The sequence below is a fragment of the Nicotiana attenuata genome, unplaced genomic scaffold (genome assembly GCF_001879085.1).
Source record: "Nicotiana attenuata strain UT unplaced genomic scaffold, NIATTr2, whole genome shotgun sequence".
Taxonomy (NCBI): Eukaryota; Viridiplantae; Streptophyta; class Magnoliopsida; order Solanales; family Solanaceae; genus Nicotiana; species Nicotiana attenuata.
Window position 1 is genome coordinate 47476 of NW_017671003.1, and position 23178 is coordinate 70653.

Genomic DNA, 23178 nt, shown 5'->3' on the forward strand with positions numbered 1-23178 from the left:
TCACACCGAAAGGTCTCTACGACCATCAAACTGAAAATTGACAACTTGAGGATTAAAGTGAGCTCGAATCGTAACCCGATTCGGAGACCGGATCCAAAATAGTTAAACTAAGCAAGGCCTTCGGGCCTCATATCAAAAGGTCTCTACGACCATACAACGTAAGTGCCATTGTCGCCGGCTAAGCAAGCCTCCAGGCCTCATACTGAAAGATCTCGATGACCAAGCAACAGAAAGGCTACCGCCACAGGTCGAAAGCTCTAATGAGATTCAAGGGTCAATTACAGCTCGAATTGCAACACGACTCAGAGACTGGACCCAGAAAATCATCAAACGCCTAAGGCGCGGGAAGCAAAAGGCACTATCGCCAACCAGAACCTCCGAAAGGGACAAAGGCTAATTGCAACTCGAATCACGACATGATTCAGAGACTGCACCCAAGGATTGTAGTACACCCAGAGGTACGACACGAAGACCATTATCTCCCAACTCGGAGACTAGCTCCAAGAAAATTGCCAAACACCCAAAGGCAGAGAATGAAAATCATTATCGCCAGCCCAAACGGGCTCGAAGGTAGGATAAGCCTGAGTTAGGATCCTTACTCAGAGATCGAATCCGAAGGCAATTCGACCAACGCCCAAGAAGCACGACAGCAGCCGAGGCAAATCTCCGGGCCGCTCGCCCATAAAGCCGATTCAGTCCAGAAACACGAAGGGTCATCACCCTCCTCCCATACATACGGGAAGAAAATGGAAGGAAAAACGGAGCTCAAAAATGCCCCTTACTGGTTCGATTATCGTTTTGGATAGCTCGATCTTTATTATTTTACTTCACGTTTAGTACTACTCACCCTCTCAAACTAGCTCGGGACTAGATCACGTATTTTTAGAATCCCATTTTACAAATTTAGTTGTTGTTACCATTTTCACAGTAAACAGTATGGCTAAAACCCCCTCCTCTTAGAAATTGAGCTTCCATGGTGCCCGTGTAAGTGTTGTAAGTTCGAAGCGTGATTGATGCAGTGCTTGTTATGTTAAGTGAATTGATGTTGTGATAATGTATGTGGTAAGTACTTCTTTACGTGTTTAATGTGTTATTCTTGTAAACGGAAGATGTGTAGAGAACATGATTTGTGTGCTAAATGCCTAACTATCATGCCAAGGTTACTTTGGAACTAATATACCAAACTTGATGAATTCCCCTCTATGCTTATGACTTAAATTGATTTTGTATATGCCTATGACTTTATGTGGCAAGTTAAATATTGAAAATGGGAGACAATGTGAAACGTAAGTTATGGAATGTGGAAATTGCAGCCCCATGTGCCGGTAAACTAATACATGTGTAACCAAAGATTGGTGTGAGATGAATAGCGGAAAATGGTAACGTCTTGGGGAGACGGCTTAGCCGATCGGGCCGTGATCAGACGCCATGATACATATACACATGGTGGTAATGTATTGATGATTGATACCGGAAAGTGTGAATGAAATAATGGTAACGTCTTGGGGAGACGGCTTAGCCGATCGGGCCGTGATCGGACTCCGCTCACGGAAGCGGTGGTAATATGGATAATGATGCAACAGTGTGGGATGCTCCAATCTAAAATTTCAAGAACTATGTGAAAGTCATGTATTGTTGGCATGGTGCTTACTTGAAACTTTGTTGTCTTTACGATTTCCTTTTTACTCTTGTATGGTTGTTCTTTCTAACAAGATGGTGTTTAGTTATACATACTAGTACTATTCCAGGGTACTAACGTCCCTTTTGCCGGGGGCGCTGCATTTTTTTTAAATGAATGTAGGTGGCTCCATAGCGAATAGTGTCGATCGTGTGTAGCGGAGCATTCTCTTCTAGAAATCTTGGTGAGCCCCTTCCTCCTTCAAGGGGTTATGTTGTACACCTTTTGTTGTAGATATCCATTTTGAGGTATAGCCGGGGCCTTGTTGCCGACGTTGTTATCATTGTCTTTTGCATCCTTAGAGGCTCCGTAGACGTTTGTGTGGGTTATGTACGGGTATTGGATAGATCATTCAACCATGTTGTAACCTTGTACTCTTGCTTTCTTCTAAATTATAACTGTATGGAATCTTGGAAGCCTAATTACGGTTAAGGTTGTGTCATAGAATAAGCTATCCATGTTAAATGTGCAACCCCCCTCTTATTGTCTAATTAAACGGAAACCAGATTCCTTAATCACATTGAGTTGGGTAGAAAGTGTTTGATAAAGCTTGCTCAGTTGGGTTCACTTGATTGAGCGCCGGCCGCGCCTCCCGAGGTTAGGGCGTGACAACATCGCACTAAAATAAGGCCTCACTGGAGCACCTCGAGGAGGTGGTGGTGGTGCTAAATATGAGTTGAGCGGAACCAGGCATAAGGAGCAACAATTGCTAGGCTTGCTGGGCTGGCCCCTCCCAAACTGGCCTCTGCACCTAGTTGTGGCACCTCTAAATTATCCAAAGAATTGGGCCCTCTTGTCCTGCTACAACTGCTCTCTACCCCTCTGGCGGTAACCCTTAATTCTCCGCGCGATCTCTACCACTAGCTGATACTCAGTCCCCATCTCAACCTCTCGGGCCATGCTAGCTCGAATACCAAGGTGTGATCCCGCAACAAATCTCCGCACTCTCTCTACTTTTGTAGGAAGTATCATAAGTGCATGGAGAGACAACTCAGAGAATCTCGCATCATAGTCGGTCATAGACATTTGACCCTGCCCGAGCTGCTCAAACTTACACCACAACTCTTCCTTCTGAGGGGGTGGAATATACCTTTCCAATAGAAGCTATGTAAACTAATCTCAATCCATGGGAAGAGAACTTGCTGGTCTGCTGTAAAGGTAAGACCGCTACCATCTATGGGGCCTGCCCTCTAACTGGAAGGCGGTGAAATCCACCCCTTGGGACTCCAATATCCTCATTTTGTGCAGTCTGTCCCTGCACCTATCAATGAAATCATGGGCATCCTCATGACGTTCACCTCCGAAGATAGGAGGGTGTAGCCTAGTCCATCTGTCCATAAACTTCTGCGAATCGTCATCCACAGCTGGTCTGGGCGCAGGTGTCACTGTTGCAACTGGCTGGGCACCGCCAGCGGGTAGTGTACTCGGAGTCTGGTACATGGCAGCTGCATGCCTAGGAGCCTAAGCAGTAAGGATCTGTGCTCCCCCTGCTTGAGATGTAGCTGGGTCTGCTGCAAATACACCAGCCTGAGTCATAGAGTCCATGAACTGTAGCATACGGCCCATGACCTCCTGGAAGCCTGGTGCTGTCATGAAATCTGCTGGGGCAGTCTCTGCTGTGGGCACCTCTTCTTGCTCCTCGATAACGGGATCCCCTGCTGGATCCGCCGGTGGTGCAACAGGGGCAGCTCTAGGATGCCCTCGCCCCTACCTCGAGCCAGTGCCCTCCCCCGACCTCAGCCTCAGCCTCTAGCAACGGGGGAAGCAGCTCCTCCCGGGTCTGGATCGTCCGTCCAACGCGTCCTTACCATCTGTGAGAGAATATAATAAGGAAATTTAGTACACCATCAACTGCACGTTAGAAGATGAATAATGACTAGTTCCTAACACCCTATAACCTCTCGAAGATAAGTACAGACGTCTCCTTACCGATCCGTAAGACTCTACCAGGTTTGCCCATAACTTCTGAGACCTATGTGAACCTAGTGCTCTAATACCTTGTTGTCACAACCCAAATTCCATATTAGGTTGTGATGGCGCCCAACACCATTGTTAGGCAAGCCAACACTAATCAAGTAGTAAATTCTCATTTATTTAGTTAGCACGTGATAACATCCATTATGGATTAAGAAATTGAGTGTTTGAAAATTTAAGCATATTTAAGTGGAAATACTAAATGCGAATTTAAATCATGAAAGAAAGCCAAAACATCATAAATCTACCAATGTGTGTACCAAGACCTGGTGTCACAAGTGTGTGGGAAAACCACTCTCTGAACCTACCCAGCACGGACCGCGCTGATTAGTCACGCGGCCGCGCTGGTCGACTTGAACCACTGGCCCTCTGAACCTTGCCACGCGGACCGCGCAAGAACGCACCGCGGCCGCGCGGCTTCCAGCGCGGACGGAAATGACCGCGGCCGCGATGGGGGCCTGCAACACCTGAACCTGCAACCATCTGATATTTCTAGCCTAAGACCTCCCGGGACCTACTCAAAACTCACCCGAGCCCTCGGGGCTCCAAACCGAACATACATATAAACTCAAAAATATCCTACGGACTCATCCGTGCGATCAAATCGCCCAAACAACATCATAATCATCAAATTAGGCCTCAAGACCCAGGATTTCCTTCCAATTTTCATAAAACATCAAGTTTAGAGTTTTTTTGTCCAAAACACGTCAAACGACGTCCAAATTCAACCAAACTTTACAGAAAGTACTTAAGCCGTATATAAGACTTGTACCGGGCGTCGGAACCAAAATACGAGCCCCATACCACAGTCTTTTAATCAAATTTCATTTCCAATTTCCTTAATTATTTCCAGAAAACAATTTCACACAAAGATTCATTTCTCGGGCTTGGGACCTCGGAATTTGATTCCGGGCATACGCCCAAGTCTCATATTTTCCTACGGACCCTCCGGGACCGTCAAATTACGGTCCGGGTCCGTTTGTCCAAAACGTTGACCGAAGTCAAACTTAATTAATTAAATACCAAGATTTAACAATTTTTCTCACAAATTTCATATTTAAACTTTTTCGGCTACGCGCCCGGACTGCGCACACAACTCGAGGCAAGCCCAAATGAGGTTTCCAGGGCCTCAGAAGTACAGAGGGAGTAGGAATACAGGTGATGACCCTTTTGGGTCGTCACAGACATTAAGCGTGAGAGTGTGCCGCCAAATTTAATACCAAAACATTAAAAAATTATTATTTTGTGAAAAATCAGGCGCCAAAACTAATATATTGAAATAAAAAGTTTTAAAAAGTAAAGATACTCTCTATTCTCAAAAAACAAATCGCGTCATCAGCTCTGCCCTAGTTTCCGCCAAGCTCTGCCCGTCGCCTTTATCTGTGTTTTCTCAAAACAAAAGTTGTGAATCTGGTTGTGTTTGAATTTGCCCAAGTTTTCCATCTCGCTCGTTGAGAATCGTTGGTATGTTTAAAGTTACTTTGTTTCAGTGATTTAGTTTACAGCATATTGGGGGAAAAGATTGTGCTTCTCAATTTTTTGTCCGAACTTTTGGTCTAGTTTCATATTAGTTCAATTAAATACAATTGAATTCCTGTGGTAGTGGTGCTATACACTGAATTTGGAAATAGCATCTACCTCTGTTCTTTGGGATTTTATCGCTACTAGAAAGTAGACTTTCTTTTAGTTTGCTCCATCTCTCTAAGTTTTCTTTCAGAGTTAGATATATTTAATTGGATGTTATTAAAAGGGAGTCCAAACAATTTGAATACGAAAATTCCCTGCTTTTTCAATATGTTGGATGTCTATTAGCTGTTATAGAGCCTTTCATTCTTCTGATTAAAATCTGTTTTCCCTCTTTCAGGTTGCTTTGTTTCGCTGATTGCTTCGCTTATTCGAGTTCTTCGATCTTCTTCTTCTTCCCTAACATAAAAATTTTGGTAAGGTTTCACATTTTGATATTTTTTCTTTTGCAAAATCAGTGAAAAGATTATTGGGTTGGGATTCCTAATTTGATAATTTAATTTTCTGAAGTTTATTTAAAATTGCGATTCGGTATTCTCAGCGGCAGATTTTAATTGCCTTATTTTGCTTCGTTGATGTGTGTTTCTGCCTTCCCCATGGCTTAACTAATCCCTGTAACTAGCAATCTAGTTTGTGTACTATAGAAGAGTGCCGAAAGCACCTTCTTGAAATGCTAAAATTATGTTTAGCATATTTTGGATGTAGCCCATAATCACAACGTTTGCAAAAGAAAGACCAACCATACCCCATCTCCTTGCATCCAGTGCAAAGATAACTTGCTGATGTATTAATGCTAGTTCATGCTCATTGTGAATTTCATCTTTGCCTTTCTTGGGCCAACCCATTGTATTTTTGTCGAGTCGTTGCTGCAGATTCTTTATGTGTTCTTCTGTGAAGGAACAACTGCCTTACTTGTGTATTCACAGTGCAGCCACTGGTACTAATGGCTATGGCCACTGGAATGCCTACTATGTTGAATCTGCGCGACAGAAACGCCTTCCTCTCATCGTCGAAAGGGAGTGCTAACCAGGGCATACTTGAAAATAAGTTATTTAAGGAAGATTCATCATGATCACTAGAGATGAAAATCACTTCAAATGTTTCATCTTTATTCTTGATTTCTTTGTATGTAGTGATGAGTTTAGGTAGAAATTCTCTACTTTGAAGACTCCACTGAGCTGCAAAATACAGTACAATGTTGTTCCCCACTAGTTTAGACACAGGAACCTAAAACAAGAACAGAGAAAAAATAGCATGATTAGCAAACATCAACTTTATCTCTCCCTTTGAAATGAATTCACATTTTCAGTCTACAAAAACTTACCTTTAAACCACCATTCGAAATGAAAAAATATCGATCTGCAGTAACAAGAATAGACTTTAATGTTTGTGCTTCTAGATTTTCTTTCTTTAGATTAGCCAAAGTAACAAGCTTTTCTTGTGTGAAAGGAAAGGCTTGATCACCATATCTTCAACAAGTTTAACTGCATTTTGCTGCAGAGTCTTCCCATCTGGACTAATTACAACTAGCTGCGGTAGAAGTTTATGCTCAAAGTACCAAACAAGTTTCTCACAGTTCTTGTCATTGAAAGGTAAAGCCAACCATGGCATGGTCTCAAAGCCTTGTTTAAAATCCTCATATTTTTCATCCAGAGAAATAAGCACAATTTCAAAATCTTTTGTTTAAGCTTTTTATATACATCTGCTAGCTTCAAGGTAAAAATCTTGCACCCTTTATGAGAAGCCATAGCAAAATATAGGCCAACTGTTTTCCTTTCAAGCTCTGACACAGAAATCTGAAAACAAGCATGTCCTAAAACTAAGCACAAAAACTTGTAATGCATTAGAAATTATCCAACTTGAGGACAGTTATTACCTTGCTTTCTTCGTTTGAAATAAAAAAATCGCAGTATTCATGTACCAAAATAGACCTCAAAGACTGATTCTCTTTAGCCTTCTCTTCTTCTTCTCTCAAGTAATTTACTCTTTCAGATGTAAATGGATAGGCTTCAGGACCAAAGTGTTTGATAAATTTGACGCCCTCGTTGCTCAAAACTTTGCCTGTCCCATCAAGAATCACAAGATGTGGAATTTCCCTTACTTTGAACAACTGCTTTAAGTTCTTACGCGCCTCAACATCAGAAAATGGAATAGCAAGCCATGGCATTTTCCCAAAGTACTCATTAAATGATTCATTATCTTTATCAGATTAAATGAACACTATTTCAAAGTCACCTTTAGGATAAAGATCCTGATAAGCTTCCACCAACTTTGGTGTAAACTGGCGACATAAACCACACCACGAATTGGAGAAATACAAGCCCACAATCTTTCCCTTTATGCTGCTAGTTCTAATCTACAAACAAGTATATAAAAGTGGTGATCGAATTGGTTCTTATTCGATCTTTCATATTCTCAGATAAGACTATAGAGTAAGTATGCAAGTTAAGAACTCTAAAAAACATAAACTTATACATTCCTGTTCACCATTTCTGCATATTAGAAAGTCTCTTTCCTCTGAAGACAATACAACTGCGAGATCATGAGGGAAACTTTCTTGATCAATTGCCATAGCCATCAGTTCTGATTCTTATATCCTCAGAACAGTACAGTATATAACATGTTTCATTTGATATGTTCTGTTTGATTCTATCTTAAAGAAAATGGATAATGTTAGCAGGGAATGTGAGCACTTGCCGGTCAATTTCATCTGAATTTTCAAGCTGGCCGGCCGTGTCACAAATACATATTAAAGTGGTTTTAAGTGCATTATTGAATAAGATAAACCCCTTAAATGGTTTTTAATTAGCCTTTATTGTGAGTCTTGTGAACATGGATTAGAAGTATTATAGCTGCCTAGACCAAATTTTGAACAATGTGTTACAATATTGTAATCAAATCCACTTATATGATAGTGACAAATGAAATGATATACAATTGTTTAGGTGGACAGTGGAATCTTTATTCCTCAACTTCCAGGATTCCTTTATATATACTGCTTCTTCACTGAGAAAAGCTACAGCATTTGCCTGCTGGCTTCTGCCAGTAGACTTGCTAAAACTCCATTTACAGAAACAATTTTTTCTTTGTTTCTGCATCTTTTTTATGAGAGGCTGATAAAACGTGCTAAGTTACAACTAGCAATTTCTTTAACGAGTTCTTTACCCCCCAAAAGTTGAAATATTGAGAGTAATGCTTGGTCCATAGTCATACTCCTTTATAGCTAATGGTCAGAGGATTCATTTAACCTTGGTGCATTTGCTAATACTACTAAAATCACTGCTCATTTGAAGGAGAAAAGTAGTACAACATTTTAACTTATAGAACTAATTGTATGTAAATTATTGCTACAAGCTTTTCATGTCCAGATAAGTGACATCATTTTCATGTCAATCATCTCATTCTAAGACTTTTTGCTAGATCTAGAGGGAGTTGGGAGCATTTGGACTGTAGTAAAAAAGAATAGATCATTTATCAATACATTAATGAAAAAGGGAAGCCCGGTGCATCAAGCATCCCGCATTTAACCTGATAGTCTTGCAAAGCAGGTAACTTGATAGTCTTGCCGTTCATCTGAACTGTATATCAAATGTAAATTGGTAAAACGCGAAAAGGGGGGAGTCAGAAACTTCCCACAACCGGGCATCCCTAGAAAAGAAGAAGATCCAACAACTTGTTTGGTATGTTTCACTTGAGAGAATTAGCAACCTCTTGGAGGATATTGAAATCTGATGGTCCATGAGTATCTATAAATCCTCGAAATGACAGTTCAGGCACAGATTGTTTTCCTTCCAACATCTCATGATCTATAAAGATGACAACAACTGTTATATCATCATTAAAGGCCCTCCTCGCACCCTTGTCATACTTCTTAAGGTCATCATACTTCTCTTCCTTCTCCTTGCTGCCTCATCTAGGGATAATATAACAAGTCTTCTTGTGATGCCCTGATATATTGGATGAAATACATATAAGTTTAACCAAATAGGCTGAAACTAAAGCAAGTTACTTCACCCTTGCTTATTGTTGATGTCCTCTTTCATCTTTTTTTTAAGCAACAAGTTGGTCTATTGGAATACATTAGGATGAAAGGGAAGGTCTATGCTCTGCCCTGTTTTCTCTGTTCACTTGATATTCCTGGAGGCTAAGTTTGAGTTTAAGCTTTTTAGAAGCAACTTATGTTTAAGTTTATTAAATTTCTTACATTTAATCTTAATGTTTCACAAATATAGGCGAGAAGCAACAGGAATGCGGCAAATCGAGCTAAGTTGAACATGCTTCATCATATTGGTAGCAAGCCTATTAGTGAGATCATTTATCAAAAGGTATTATCATAAAATTTCTATTTTCTTAAGAAAATATTTACGAGCTATTCTTTGACATGTTTGCCTTTGATGATGTAAAGGGTGGAAAAGATGGCAACCCACCAGATTTGGCAACAATTTTCTTTGAGACCCGTAAGAAAGATAACAAGCTTGTTGAACCTGAAGCAATTGAAAAGCATGTATGTTTGGAAAATTGAATATGTAAATTACTTGAAATTATGGTGGATTTTGATTTTAAATGTTTTTTTTATATATTTTGTAGGCTCAAATTGAAGAAATAGTTCAAGCAGATCCATCTCTACCTAACATAGAGATTGTAGAAAAATGTTGTGGACCTCAAACTCGTAGCCATGTGTTTGGCTTTGGGGGTGGAGTGAAGGTGAAAGACTTGAAAGGTGGAACCTCTTCAAAGGCTGAATTACTGTCCGCGCTACGTTCAACTCGAGAAGAAAATAAATCTTTGAATGAGGAAAACAATCCTTGAATGAGCGCTTGTCTACCTTAGAAGATGAGATGAAAGAAATGAGGAAAATGAGAGAGTACTTTGCTGCTCAACAATCACATGTCCCGCTTACAACGACATTGCCCGTTTCAACTGAATGACCTTTGTTTTTGTCTGCTGACCAAGTTAGTAACAATATACCCCACCTCCTTCCTGATCTCCCTTTAAATCATTATATATATATATATATATATATAAAATTTGGTACAACATACTCCATANATATATATATATATATATATATAAAATTTGGTTTTGTATCTGATAACATTCCCAACCTAGACATTCCACCAGGTAATCCCTATGAGAAGCAATAAAAGATTAATAGTAATCTGATTCATTTGTTCTATTGTAAAGAGCAAAGTTAGCTTGACGAGCATAGATGAGAAAGCAAAAGAGAATAAAGTGATTCATTTCTTAAGAGAGGATAAAGTGATTCTTTCAAAGAAGAAATGTGGTTTCAAAATGAAGTATCTAAGGTTGCAGAATAAATGTATACTGCAAAAACTTTAGGTACAATTCAGAGGAGAAGGCTTTCTGGAAAAGGTTAAAATGCAAATATATATGGAGTCCTTAATAGCTAAACATATGGTCGTGGCATGTGAATGCATTTTTATCTTTTAGCATGAAAAAGATACTCTGAAGTGATAGTTAGATCTGTCGAGGTGTGCACAAGATAGTCTTGGCGATGGAGACGTACTCCTCGTATATACCGGCGGTAATGTATATTAGAAAATAGCCTGAAGTGGACATGGAATTGTTTGGAGCAGCAGCAACAGCATCAGTTATGGTGCTGAAATTCCCACTTCCGTCCTGGTTTACTGTCACAACGTCCCTCACCAGAACCTGGTTCTTGCTGAAATTCCCACTTGCTTCATTTTGCACTGGAATGAAGCATACCATGTTGTTGTTTGTTCATAATAGTTGGTCTCTCGAATGGTAAATCTCGAATTGTCGAACCGGGATTTGGCGAACCAAAGTAACATTAACCATCCCAAAGCTTTTCTAATTAATTTTTTTAATATTTTTGTAGCCTTGTTGATGTTGCTGGATAACACCTTGTGAATTTAGACTGCTTTTGGAGTAAGTGATTTAACTATTGCTCATATAAAATTATATGTGTTATTTTACCAATAGTTATTTATTATTTTAAAAATATTTGTACTTACAGATTTTGAAGATTGAAGCTACAAGTCAAGATACAAGTTTAGAAGATACACAAGCTATTATTATTTTGCTAAAAATGTTATGCAAAACTTGATATCATAGTCTACCTCAGGATGTTAGCTACGTTTTTTTGGTTGAGGTGTTGAGAAAACATAGAAAGTAACATCATCATGGGATATGAACTTGATATATTTTCTTTTTATATCTGGATTTTTCAATACCAATTTGATATTTATTGATAAAAATTACTTTTTGTTGCATTGAGCTTTTAGGACTACTCATGGTTATTAGTAGACCATGAATACTTAGCTAAATTACAAAATATTTTAAATAGGGACATCGTCTCTAATAATAATCTAGGACCAGTTAAAGGTTGGTCGCGAAAATGGTTTCACGACCAGATGTTTTGTCGGTCTCTAATAGATACTTTAGGACCAGTTGGCGTTGGTCGCTAAAAAGATTTAATGAAGGGAATATATATATTTTTCATCGTCTATTAGGGACGAGAAATGTAGTCTCTAAATGTTATTCGCGACCAGGTATTCTGTCCGTCTCTAAAAGGCAATTTAGGACCAGATACAGTCTGTCCGTCTCTAAATATTTTTTCATCGCCTACTAGGGACGAGAAATGTGGTCTTTAAAAGTATTTCATGACCAGTTTTTTTGTCCGTCTCTAAAGTGATTTAACGACCAGGTATTAAGACCCGTCGTTATTGACATTTAGCGACGGAGGCTATTACGACGGGTTATGACCAACCTTTTCCCTTCGTAATTTACCCTTTTAGGACCAGATTTTTACTTTTAGGGACCAGATTTCCCATCCTTAAAGGCCGTTTTTCTTGTAGTTACATAAAAATGGAAATATAGTACAGAACTGGTTCTTGAAATAAAGAAATGAGACACAAGAGATAGTCTAGGTAATATGCACAAATAGGACTCATTAAAAGAGTGAATTGTAACGCACAAATACGGACTCATTAAATAGAAGTAAAAAGAAGTGAGAATTATATATCACTTAACCGTCAATAAGTAATAAACATGTGTATAAAAGATAAATACTTTGCATTTATTCCTTTGGCAATTGGCAGTAAGAGTGGTACTATGATGAATTTGAAATATTTGAGCTGGAAACATGATACTAACAAGTGGTCGTGAAATTCTGAAGATTTTAAGGTATCTGTTTAGGTTCTTGGATCTTAAGAACATATTTTCCCATCCTACTATTTTCACATGATACTAGATAGTTCACGAAAGCCCCACTAATCATGTTTAGTTTTATAGCAATTCTTAATTTGCATTTATTTGTGAAAATAGCTTGAGATGAGCCTTAATAGAGGTGCAACGTGGTCATGAGGGTACCTCATTTTGTTTTCTAATTTTTCCAATTTTGTTCACTTAACAATATTTAGAATTCACATACCCGATTATTCGGGTTCGCGCCGTATAGCACTCATTAAAGAGGTAGTAGAACTTCTTATTTTCAGACCCTGATACGAAATCTTTTATTAAGCAAAGAGAAGTTATTCATCCCATCAACCCGTTGGTGACGTGTTTGTTTTTTGTTTTTGAAATTTTGGAACTTGTTACGGAGAAGAAAGAGAAGTCCAATTGTCAAATTTTGATTCATTATTTAACAAGGGACCTATTAATTTAATGCGGTTAATTAGTCATGAGTCTAGCGTAGATAACGTATCTATCAAACTTCTCCTTTCTGTAAATTTTGTTGGACAAAAATCATAAGTACTATGAAATAAAACCAGAAGACTTCCTGCAATGACGTTACATTGAACAATTACACATACTTTTGATAATCTACTATTTGAATCTTAGAATAAATTTAAAGCGTACCGTCATCCTTCTTTCCCCAAGACTTCATGAAGTAATAAACTACACTTAACAAAATGGTAGCCACTATTCCTCCATATACAATTGCTGCCAATTTATCTTTGTGGGAAGTATAAGAAGAGCATGACGGGCCAAATCAATAAATCTGGTCTCGTACCGAGTGACGGTCATAGAACCCTGCTGAAAGGCGCTCAAACTGCCTCCGATAGTCCTCTCTCTGAGTAATAGGAAGATACTTCTCCAAGAATAGCTGAGAGAACTAGTCCCAAGTGAGAGCTGGTGATCCGGCTGGTCCTGCCAAACAATATCCCTCCACCATTTTTTGGCGGAACCTGACAGACGGAAACCAGCAAAGTCGACCCCATTTGTCTCCACTATCCCCATGTTCCGTAGAACCTCGTAACAACTGTCCAAATAGTCCTGGGGATCCTCTGAAGATGTACCGCCATAGGTAATAGTGAAAAGCTTGGTGAACCTGTCCAATCTCCACAAGGCATAAGAAGACATAGCTGATCCATCACCGGTTTGTGCTACAACACCCGGCGGAACTACCCCAACCGGCTGAGCTGCTATAGTCTGAAACTGGGGAGCTATCTGCTCCGGAGTGTGAGTACGGGAGTCTGTGCCCCTCTAGAACCAGAGCTGGCTCTGCTGGAACGGTCTAGGTCAGAACCTCATCATCAAACCCTACCTGAGGCTCCGCCGCTGGTGCTACTGCTCGAGCTCTAGGCTGAGCCCTGCCCCTGCCCCTGCCTCGGCCACTAGCACGGCCTCGGCCTCGTCCTCTGTCCCGCGTAGGAGCTGTCACTGGGGGCTCGGGCTGCTGATCAGCTGATGAAGCGGTACGTGTTCTCGCCATCTACGAATGGACAGAGTAGGGAGTTCAATTAGCATTGAGAGATCGAACCGCACGACAGAGATGAATAGAAGTGTTCCTAAATCTGTAGCCTCTAGGGGATAAGCAGAGATGTCTCCGTACCGATCCCTCAGACTCTACCAAGCTTGTCCGTGAATTGTGAGACCTAGGCAACCTAGTGCTCTGATACCAACTTGTCACGACCCGAATTTCCCACCTTCGGGACCGTGATGGCGCCTAACACTGCACTTGCTAGGCAAGCCAACGTTATAGCATTTTTCACCTTTATCCTTTGTCCTTTTATAATTAAAATGTAACAAACTAAGTCAGGTAAAATAAAAGTGGAAGTACATAATTTAACTGATTACCATTATACTATTAACCAAAAGTCGAAATAGATACCACTCAGAAACTTGTGTCACAACTCACGAACATTCTACGAATACTACAAATCATGGTTTGAAAGAGAATACATATGTCTTGAAGAAAGTCAAACAAAAATGAAGTAAAGATAGGAAGGGACGCCAGGGCCTGCAGACGCCTGCAGGACTACGTTGGGTCTCCTGCATGCAATATCAGCAACCGACCTCTCAATCAGCTACTACCAGCTCCGAAATCTGCACAGAAAGTGCAGAGTGCAGTATCAGTACAACCGACCCCATGCACTGGTAAGTGCCAAGCCTAACCTCGACGAAGCGGTGACGAGGCTACGGCAGGGCATAACAATATATATATCCTGCAATAGTTTATACTACGACAGAAAGGAAATACAGAATGAAATATAACAGTAACTTGCATTAATTAAATACGGAACCCAGCCGTTCTACAAATACTCAGCTATAACCCATCCTTAAGAAAGTTTCGACACCACAATAACAAATCTCAGCAGAAGAAGAATACATAACTAACAGTTGATGCGGCTCGCATCCCGATCTCACCATATAATCAATAACAGTATAAGCATTCACCCTTATTACTCCTTGTGGCGGCCTGCAACCCGATCCCACCAGTCCACCCTTATTACTCAATTTATCACCCTTATTCCTCCTATCGCGGCGTGCAACCCGATCCCACCTGTCCACCCTTATTACTCCCTGTTGCGGCGTGCAACCCGATCCCACCAGATAATCACATTTCACCCTTATTCCTCCAGTTGCAGCGTGCAACCCGATCTCATCACATTAGTACCAATCACAAAATAAACACAAGTATTTCACAAGTTAAATCAAATCCTCCACAACACTTATACCTGAAACCAAAACGACGAAAGATCAGTACAATTATGAAACTTCATCAGTTATTACTACACAGCGAGACCAACCAAGGTGTACCATGAAGCACCAATAAACCATCATAAACCAATAGTGTGATATAATGAAACTACGGAACAATTAATAACATCAATAGAGAAACAACATTTAACAAGAAGCAATTAGACATGGAAGCATCAATAAGCAAGTAGCAATTCCGATAGGAAAATAATATATATTAGGAAACGGGGAAGGGGACATGCTAAACAGGTAATTTGGCGACGCATAGGTGCTCGTCACCACACCTATACGCCATACTCATGGTATTTCACATAGCAAGCAAGTCGGGGATCCCTAATCCCTCAAGTCAAGGTTAGACCAAACACTTACCTCAAGCCAATGGGTAATTCACAGCTCAACTACCGCTTTACCTCTCGATTCGACCACCAATCCACTCATATCTAATCATAATTAACTTAATAACATCAACTAACGATAAATAAACCAATTCCAATGCATACTTACAGGTTCCCAGCATTTTCCCCAAAAAGTCAAAAAATCGACCCCGGGCCCGCTTGGTCGAAACACAAAATTCGGACCAAAACCCAATTACCCATTCATCCCCGAGCCCGGATATACGATTGATTTTGGAATTTGACCTCAAATTGAGGTCCAAATCCCCAAATTTTAAAATTCCTAAGTTCTACCCAAATAACCCAATTCCACCATGAAAAACCCTAGATTTTAGGATGAAATCTTGTAAAAAGATGAAATAGATTGAAAGAAATGAGTTAAGAATCACTTACCTATGATTTGGGGAAGAACTAGTCTTTGGAAAATCGCCTCTTGTAGTTTAGGTTTTGAAAAATGGGAGAATGAATGAAAAATCTCGTCTAAGTTATGTTTTGAACAGCTGTAGATGTCGCATTTGCGACCTGACCTTTGCAAATGCGAAGCTCGCAATTGCGAAGGGGCTATCACAATTGCGAAGCCTTAACAATTCCTGATGCCTTCACAAATGCGAGGAAAGTGTCGCAATTGCGATCACAGACCTCGCAAATACGAACAAAAGATCGCATTTACGATCCATACCCCTCCCAGACTCCCTTTGCATTTGCGAACTCTGCTGGCCCAGCCTTGTAGTCGCATTTGCGATGAAAGGCTCGCAAGGCGGACCCTGCAGGGCTCGCAATTACGATGCCTGATCTCGCAATTGCGAGATTAGGGGCCTGCAACAGCTGACGCATACCAGCTATATTTTCCTAAGTCCAAAATCATTTCGTAGCCTAACCCGAGCCCTCGGGGCTCCAAACTAAACATGCACAAGTCTTAAAACATCATACGAATTTGCTCATGCGATCAAATCGCCAAAATAACACCTGAACTATGAATTCAACACCAAAACACATGAAATTTTCAAGATAGTTTCAAACTTTCTATTTTCTCAACCAAAGGTCCAATCACGTCAAATCACTTACGTTTTCACCAAATTTCACTGATAAGGTTTAAATATCACAACGGACCTGTACCGAGATCCAGAACCAAAATACAGGCCCGATACCAACAAGATCAAATCTTTTAAATTATTGCATTTTCAGTTTTATCAATTTCTTTCAAAAATTCATTTCTCGGGCTAGGGACCTCGGAATTTGATTCCGGGCATACGCCCATGTCCCATATTTTACAACGCACCCTCCGGGACCGTCGGAACACGGGTCCAGGTTTACCCAAAATGTTGACCGAAGTCAACAAAAATCATCTTTTCTTAAATTTTCACATAAGGGCTTTCCAGATACACGCCCGGACCACGCACACAAATCGAGGTGAGATAAAATAAGGTTATCAAGGCATCAAAACACGGAATCAGATTCTAAAATAGAAGATGACCTTTTGGGTCATCACATTCTCTGGCTCTAAAACAATCGTTCGTCCTCAAACGGACATAGAAAAGTACCTGAGTCGGTGAAAAGATGGGGATATCTGCTTCGCATATCGAATTCGGACTCCCATGTAGCTGCCTCAATAGGCTAGCCTCTCCACTGCACACAAACCGAAGGGTAACTCTTCAATCTCAACTGTCGAACCTGTCGGTCTAGAATAGCTACCGGCTCCTCCTAGTAGGTCAAATCCTTGTCCAACTGGACACTGTTGAAATCTACACGTGGGATGGATCGTCGTTATACTTTCGGAGCATGGAAACATATGCACAGTTGATAAACCTAGCGGCAATGCAAGTCTATAAGCCACCTCTCCCACTCGATGAAGGATCTCAAAAGGCCCGATGAATCTAGGGCTTAGCTTGCCCTTCTTCCCAAATTTCATCACGCCCTTCATGGGCGACACTCGAAGCAGCACTCGCTCTCCGACCATGAATGCCACATCACGAACCTTACGGTCGGCATAACTCTTTTGCCTGGACTGAGTTGTACGAAGTCTATCCTGAATGACCTTAACTGTATATATGGCATCCTGCACTAGATCTGTACCCAATAACCAAGCCTCCCCCGGTTCAAAGCACCCAACTAGTGATCGACACCGTCTACCATATAATGCCTCATAGGGAGCCATCTGGATGCTCGACTGATAGTTGTTGTTGTAGGAAAACTCCGCTAACGGTAAGAACTGATCCCAAGAACCTCCAAAGTCAATAACACAGACGCGGAGCATATCCTCCAAAATCTGAATTGTACGCTCGGACTGTTCGTCCGTCTGAGGATGAAATGTTGTGCTTAACTCGACCCGCGTACCCAACTCACGCTGCACTTCCCTTTAGAAATGCGAGGTAAACTGCGTACCACGGTCAGAAATGATAGACACAGGCACACCATGAAGATGAACAATCTCCCGATAATTGATCTCAGACAATCGCTCTAATGAATAGAAAACTGCCACAGGAATGAAATGCGCTGACTTAGTCAGCCTATCCACAATAACCCATACTACATCGAACTTCCTCTAAGTCCGTAGGAGTCAAACAACGAAATCCATAGTGATACGCTCACGCTTCCACTCAGGAATTTCAATCTTCTGAAGCAAACCACCAAGTCTCTGATGCTCGTACTTTACCTACTGAAAATTCAAACACCGCGCTACATATGCAACAATATCTTTCTTCATCTTCCTCCACCAATAATGCTGGCGCAAGTCCTGATACATCTTGGCAGCGCCCGGATGAATAGAATACTGGGAACTATGGGCCTCCTCTAGAATCAACTCCCGAAGTCCATCCACATTAGGCACACAAACTTGACCATGCATCCTCAAAACTCCATCATCTCCAACTGTAACCTGCTTGGCATCTCCGTGCCGCACTGTGTCCCTAAGGACAAGAAAATGAGGGTCATCATACTGCCGATCTCTGATACGCTCAAATAATGAAGACCGAGCGACTGTACAACCTAGAACATGACTGGGCTCAGAAACATCCAACCTCACGAACTGATTGACCAAAGCCTGAACATCTAAAGCAAGCGGTCTCTCACCGACTAGAATATACGCAAGGCTACCCGTACTAGCCGACTTCCTACTCAAAGCATTGGCCACCACATTGGCCTTCCCAGGATGATACAAGATGGTGATATCATAGACTTTCAATAGCTCCAACCACCTTCTCTGCCTCAAATTGAGCTCCTTCTGCTTGAACAAATCTCCAAACTCTTATGATCCATGAACACCTCACACGACACGCCATATAAATAATGCCACCAGATCTTCAACGCGTGAACAATGGCTGCTAGCTCCAAGTCATGAACTGGATAATTCTTCTCGTGAATCTTCAACTGGCGTAAAGCATATGCAATAACCTTGCCATTCTGCATCAACACTGCACCATGTCCAACACGAGATGCATCACAATATACCGTATATGGCCCTGAACCCATGGGCAACACCAACACCGGCGCCGTAGTCAAAGCTATCTTGAGCTTTTAAAAGCTCGCCTCACTCTCGTCTGACCACCTGAACGGGGCACCCTTCTGGGTCAACCTGGTCATCGAGGCTGCTATGGATGAAAAACCTTCCATAAACCGACGGTAATGACCCGCCAAACCCAAGAAACTCCGGATCTCTGTAGCTGATGTGGGTCTAGGCCAGTCCTCGACTGCCTCAATCTTCTTAGAATCCACCTGAATACCCTCTACTGATACAACGTGTCCAAGAAGCAACTGAACTCAACCAAAACTCGCATTTCGAAAACTTAGCATATATAACTGGTTGTCTCTTAGAGACCGAAGAACGACTCGAAGATGCTGCTCATGCTCCTCTTGGCTGCGGGATTAGATCATGATATCATCAATGAAAACAATAACAAAGGAATCCAGATAGGACTTGAACACCTGGTTCATCAAATCCATAAATGTTTCTGGGGCATTTGTCAACCTAAATGACATTACTAGAAACTCATAATGCCCGTACAGAGTGAGAAAAGATATCTTAGGGACATCTGATGCCCTAATCCTCAACTGATGGTAGCCAAATCTCATATCAATCTTCAAAAATACCTTGGCACCCTGAAGCTGATCAAATAAATCATCGATCCTCGGTAATGGATACTTGTTCTTGATGGTGACTTTGTTCAACTGTCGATAGTCTATGCATATCCTCATCGATCCATCCTTTTTCTTTACAAACAACACTGGCGCACCCCAAGGCGTGGCGCTGGGCCTAATGAAGCCCTCATCAAGCAAGTCTTGCAACTGCTCCTTCAATTCTTTCAACTTTGGCGGGGCCATGCGGTACGCGGAATAGAAATGGGCAAAGTGCCCCGAGCCAGATCAATGTAAAAGTCAGTTTCCCTGTCGGGTGGCATCCCCGGCAGGTCTGCAGGAAATAACTCTGGAAACTCATGAACAACTGGCACATAATCCATAGAAGGAACCTCAGCACTAGCATCACGAACATAAGCCAAATAAGCCAAACATCCCTTCTCGACCATACGCCGAGCCTTCATATAAGATATAACCCTGCTGGTAGAATGACCAGAAGTCCCTCTCCACTCTAATCGAGGCAACCCCGGCAATGCTAAGGTCGCGGTCTTGGCGTGATAGTCCAATATAGCATGATAAGGTGACAACAAAATGACATTGAAATCCACCACATCGAGAAGTAGGAGATCTACACTAGTCTCAAGTCCCCCAATAACAACCACACACGAGCGATAGACACGTTCTACAATAATAGAATCCCCTATTAGCGTGGACACATACACGGGAGCGCTCAAAGAATCGCGAGGCACAACCAAATATGAAGTAAAATAAGATGACACATAGGAGTATGTAGACCCTGGATCAAATAAAACTGAAGCATCTCTACTACAAACCAAAACAGTACCTGTGATAACTGTATCGGAGGACTCAGCCTCAGGCCTGGCTGGGAAAGCTTAACATCGGGGCTGGGCCCCATCCCCCAAACCATATCCCTGGGACGACCTCCTGTTGGCTGGCCTCCACCTTTAGCAGCCTATCCCCCACCTCTAACGGCCTAACCTCCACCTCAAGCAGGCTGACCCCTACCTCTAGCTCCCTGACCCCTACCCCTAGCTGGCTAGGCAGGCGGTGCCAGAATCATTGCACGAGAACTCTACTGCTGTGACTGAACACCCATACTCACCACACTCAAAACATCCATCTGAATACTGTGGCTGAGGAAAACTGAGACTGGCCTTGACGGGCCGGCTGACCGCGATAATAACTCTGAAGAGGAGATGCTCTGATGAGAGTTGGTGGTGCACTATAAGCTGGCTACTCTAAAGGAGGTACATAAGGACCACAACCCCCTGAAGCTCCATGAGATGTCTGAAGTGCTGAATGAAACGACCTGGGATGATGGCCTCTACCAAATGTACCTCGACCTCCAGAGGAGGTCCCATTGGATCCACCGGAGTGACGAGGCCTCTTGTCAGACCCCTGACCACTCCCCTGAGCTAAAACCATCTCAACACGTCTTGCCACATTAGTTGTATCCTGAAAAGAAATATCAATCCCTGCCTCCTTAGCCATCTGCAATCTGATAGGCTGAGTAAGTCCCTTAATAAACCTCCTCGCCCTCTTTCTCTCTCCGTGGGAAGTATAAGAAGAGCATGACGGGCCAACTCAAAAAATTTGGTCTCATACTGAGTGACGGTCATAGAACCCTGCTGAAGGGGCTCAAACTACCTCCGATAGTCCTCTCTCTTAGTAATAAGAAGATGCTTCTCCAAGAATAGCTGAGAGAACTGGTCCCAAGTGAGCTGGTGATCTGGCTAGTCTGGCGAAACAATAATCCGTCCACCATTTCTTGGCAGAATCTGACAGACAAAAAGCAGCAAAGTCAACCCCATTTGTCTCCACTATCCCCATGTTCTGTAGAAGCTCGTGACAACTGTCCAAATAGTCCTGGGGATCCTTTGAAGATGTACCGCCATAGGTAATAGTGAAAAGCTTGGTGAACCTGTCCAATCTCCACAAGGCATAAGAAGACATAGCTGATCCATCACCGATCTGTGCTAAAACACCCGGCGGAACTACCTCAACTAGCTGAGCTGCTGGAGTCTGAAATTGGGGAGCCATCTGCTCTAAAGTGTGAGTAGCAGGAGTCTGTGCTCCTCCCCCAGCCCGAGAGATGGCTGGTGCTACAGAAAGTATACCGTCCGGAGTAACACTCACGGCAAGGTCCACTAGACGGACCAAAGCATCTGAAGTACCGGTGTAGTGATGAACCCCTCCGGAACCTGAGCTGGCTCTGCTGGAACGATCTGGGCCGGAACCTCATCATGAAATTCTACCCGAGGCTCCACCGCTAGTGCTACTACTCGAGCTCTGGGCTGAGCCCTGCCCCTACCTTGGCCTCTAGCATGGCCTCGGCCTCGTCCTCTGGCCCACGTAAGAGCTGTCACTAGGGGCTCGGGCTACTGATCAGCTGATGAAGCGGTACGTGTTCTCGCCATCTGCGAAAGAACAGAGTAGAGAGTTCAATTAGCATTAAGAGATCAAACCGCACGATAGAGATGAATAGAAGTGAAATTGTTCCTAACTCTATAGCCTCTAGGGATAAGCACAGACTTCTCCGTACCGATCCCTCAGACTCTACCAAGCTAGACCGTGAATTGTGAGACCTAGGCAACCTAGTGCTCTGATACCAACTTGTCACGACCCAAATTTCCCACCTTCAGGACCGTGATGGTGCCTAACATTGCACTCGCTAGGCGAGCCAACGTTACAGAATTTTTCACCTTTTTCCTTTATCCTTTTATAATTAATATTTAACAAACTAAGTCAGCGGAAATAAAAGCGAAAGTAAATAATTTAACTGATTACCATTATACTATTAACCAAAAACTGAAATAGACACCACCTAGAAACTGGTGTCACAACTCACAAACATTCTACGAATACTACAAGTAATGGTTTGAAAGAGAATACATCTGTCTCAAAGAAAGTAAAACAGAAATGAAGTAAAGATAGGAGGGGACGCAAAGGGCCAACAGACTCCTGTAGGACTACCTTGGGTCTATTGAATTCAATATCAGCAACTGAGCTCTCGATCAGCCACTACTAGCTCCGAAATCAGCATGGAAAGTGCAGAGTGCAGTATCAGTACAACCGAGCCCATGTACTGGTAAGTGCCGAGCCTAACCACGACGAAGTAGTGACGAGGCTACGGTGGGGCATAAAAATATATATATATCCTACAACAGTTTATACTATGATAGAAAGGAAATACAGAATGAAATATAAGAGTAACTTGCATTAAATAAATACGGAATCCAACCGTTCTACCAATACTCAGCTATAACCAATCCTTAAGAGATTTTCAACACCACAATAACGATTCTAAGTAGAAGAAGAATACATAACTAACAATTGATGTGGCGCGCATCCCGATCCCACCATATAATCAATAATAGTATAAGCATTCACCCTTATTACTCCTTGTTGCGGCATGCAACCCGATCCCACCAATCCAACCTTATTACTCCTCAATTTATCACCCTTATTCCTCCTGTTGCGGCGGTTAACCCGATCCCACATGTCCACCCTTATTACTCCTTATTGCGGCGTGCTACCCGATCCCACTAGAAA

The 23178-nt window shown here is 42.0% G+C and overlaps 1 protein-coding gene and 1 pseudogene across 1 annotated transcript; one reads left to right on the forward strand and one right to left on the reverse strand.

Moving 5' to 3' along the window:
• The first annotated feature begins 4965 nt into the window (after nucleotides 1-4965).
• Nucleotides 4966-10029, forward strand: LOC109205153. Its single transcript, XM_019367829.1, has 6 exons — nucleotides 4966-5116; nucleotides 5517-5592; nucleotides 6677-6768; nucleotides 9409-9501; nucleotides 9582-9680; nucleotides 9764-10029. The coding sequence occupies exons 4-6, from the start codon at nucleotides 9451-9453 to the stop codon at nucleotides 9983-9985; spliced, it is 372 nt and encodes a 123-aa protein (XP_019223374.1). The 5' UTR covers nucleotides 4966-5116; nucleotides 5517-5592; nucleotides 6677-6768; nucleotides 9409-9450; the 3' UTR covers nucleotides 9986-10029.
• LOC109205152 lies at nucleotides 5600-7754 on the reverse strand (annotated as a pseudogene).
• Nucleotides 10030-23178: the final 13149 nt, after the last annotated feature.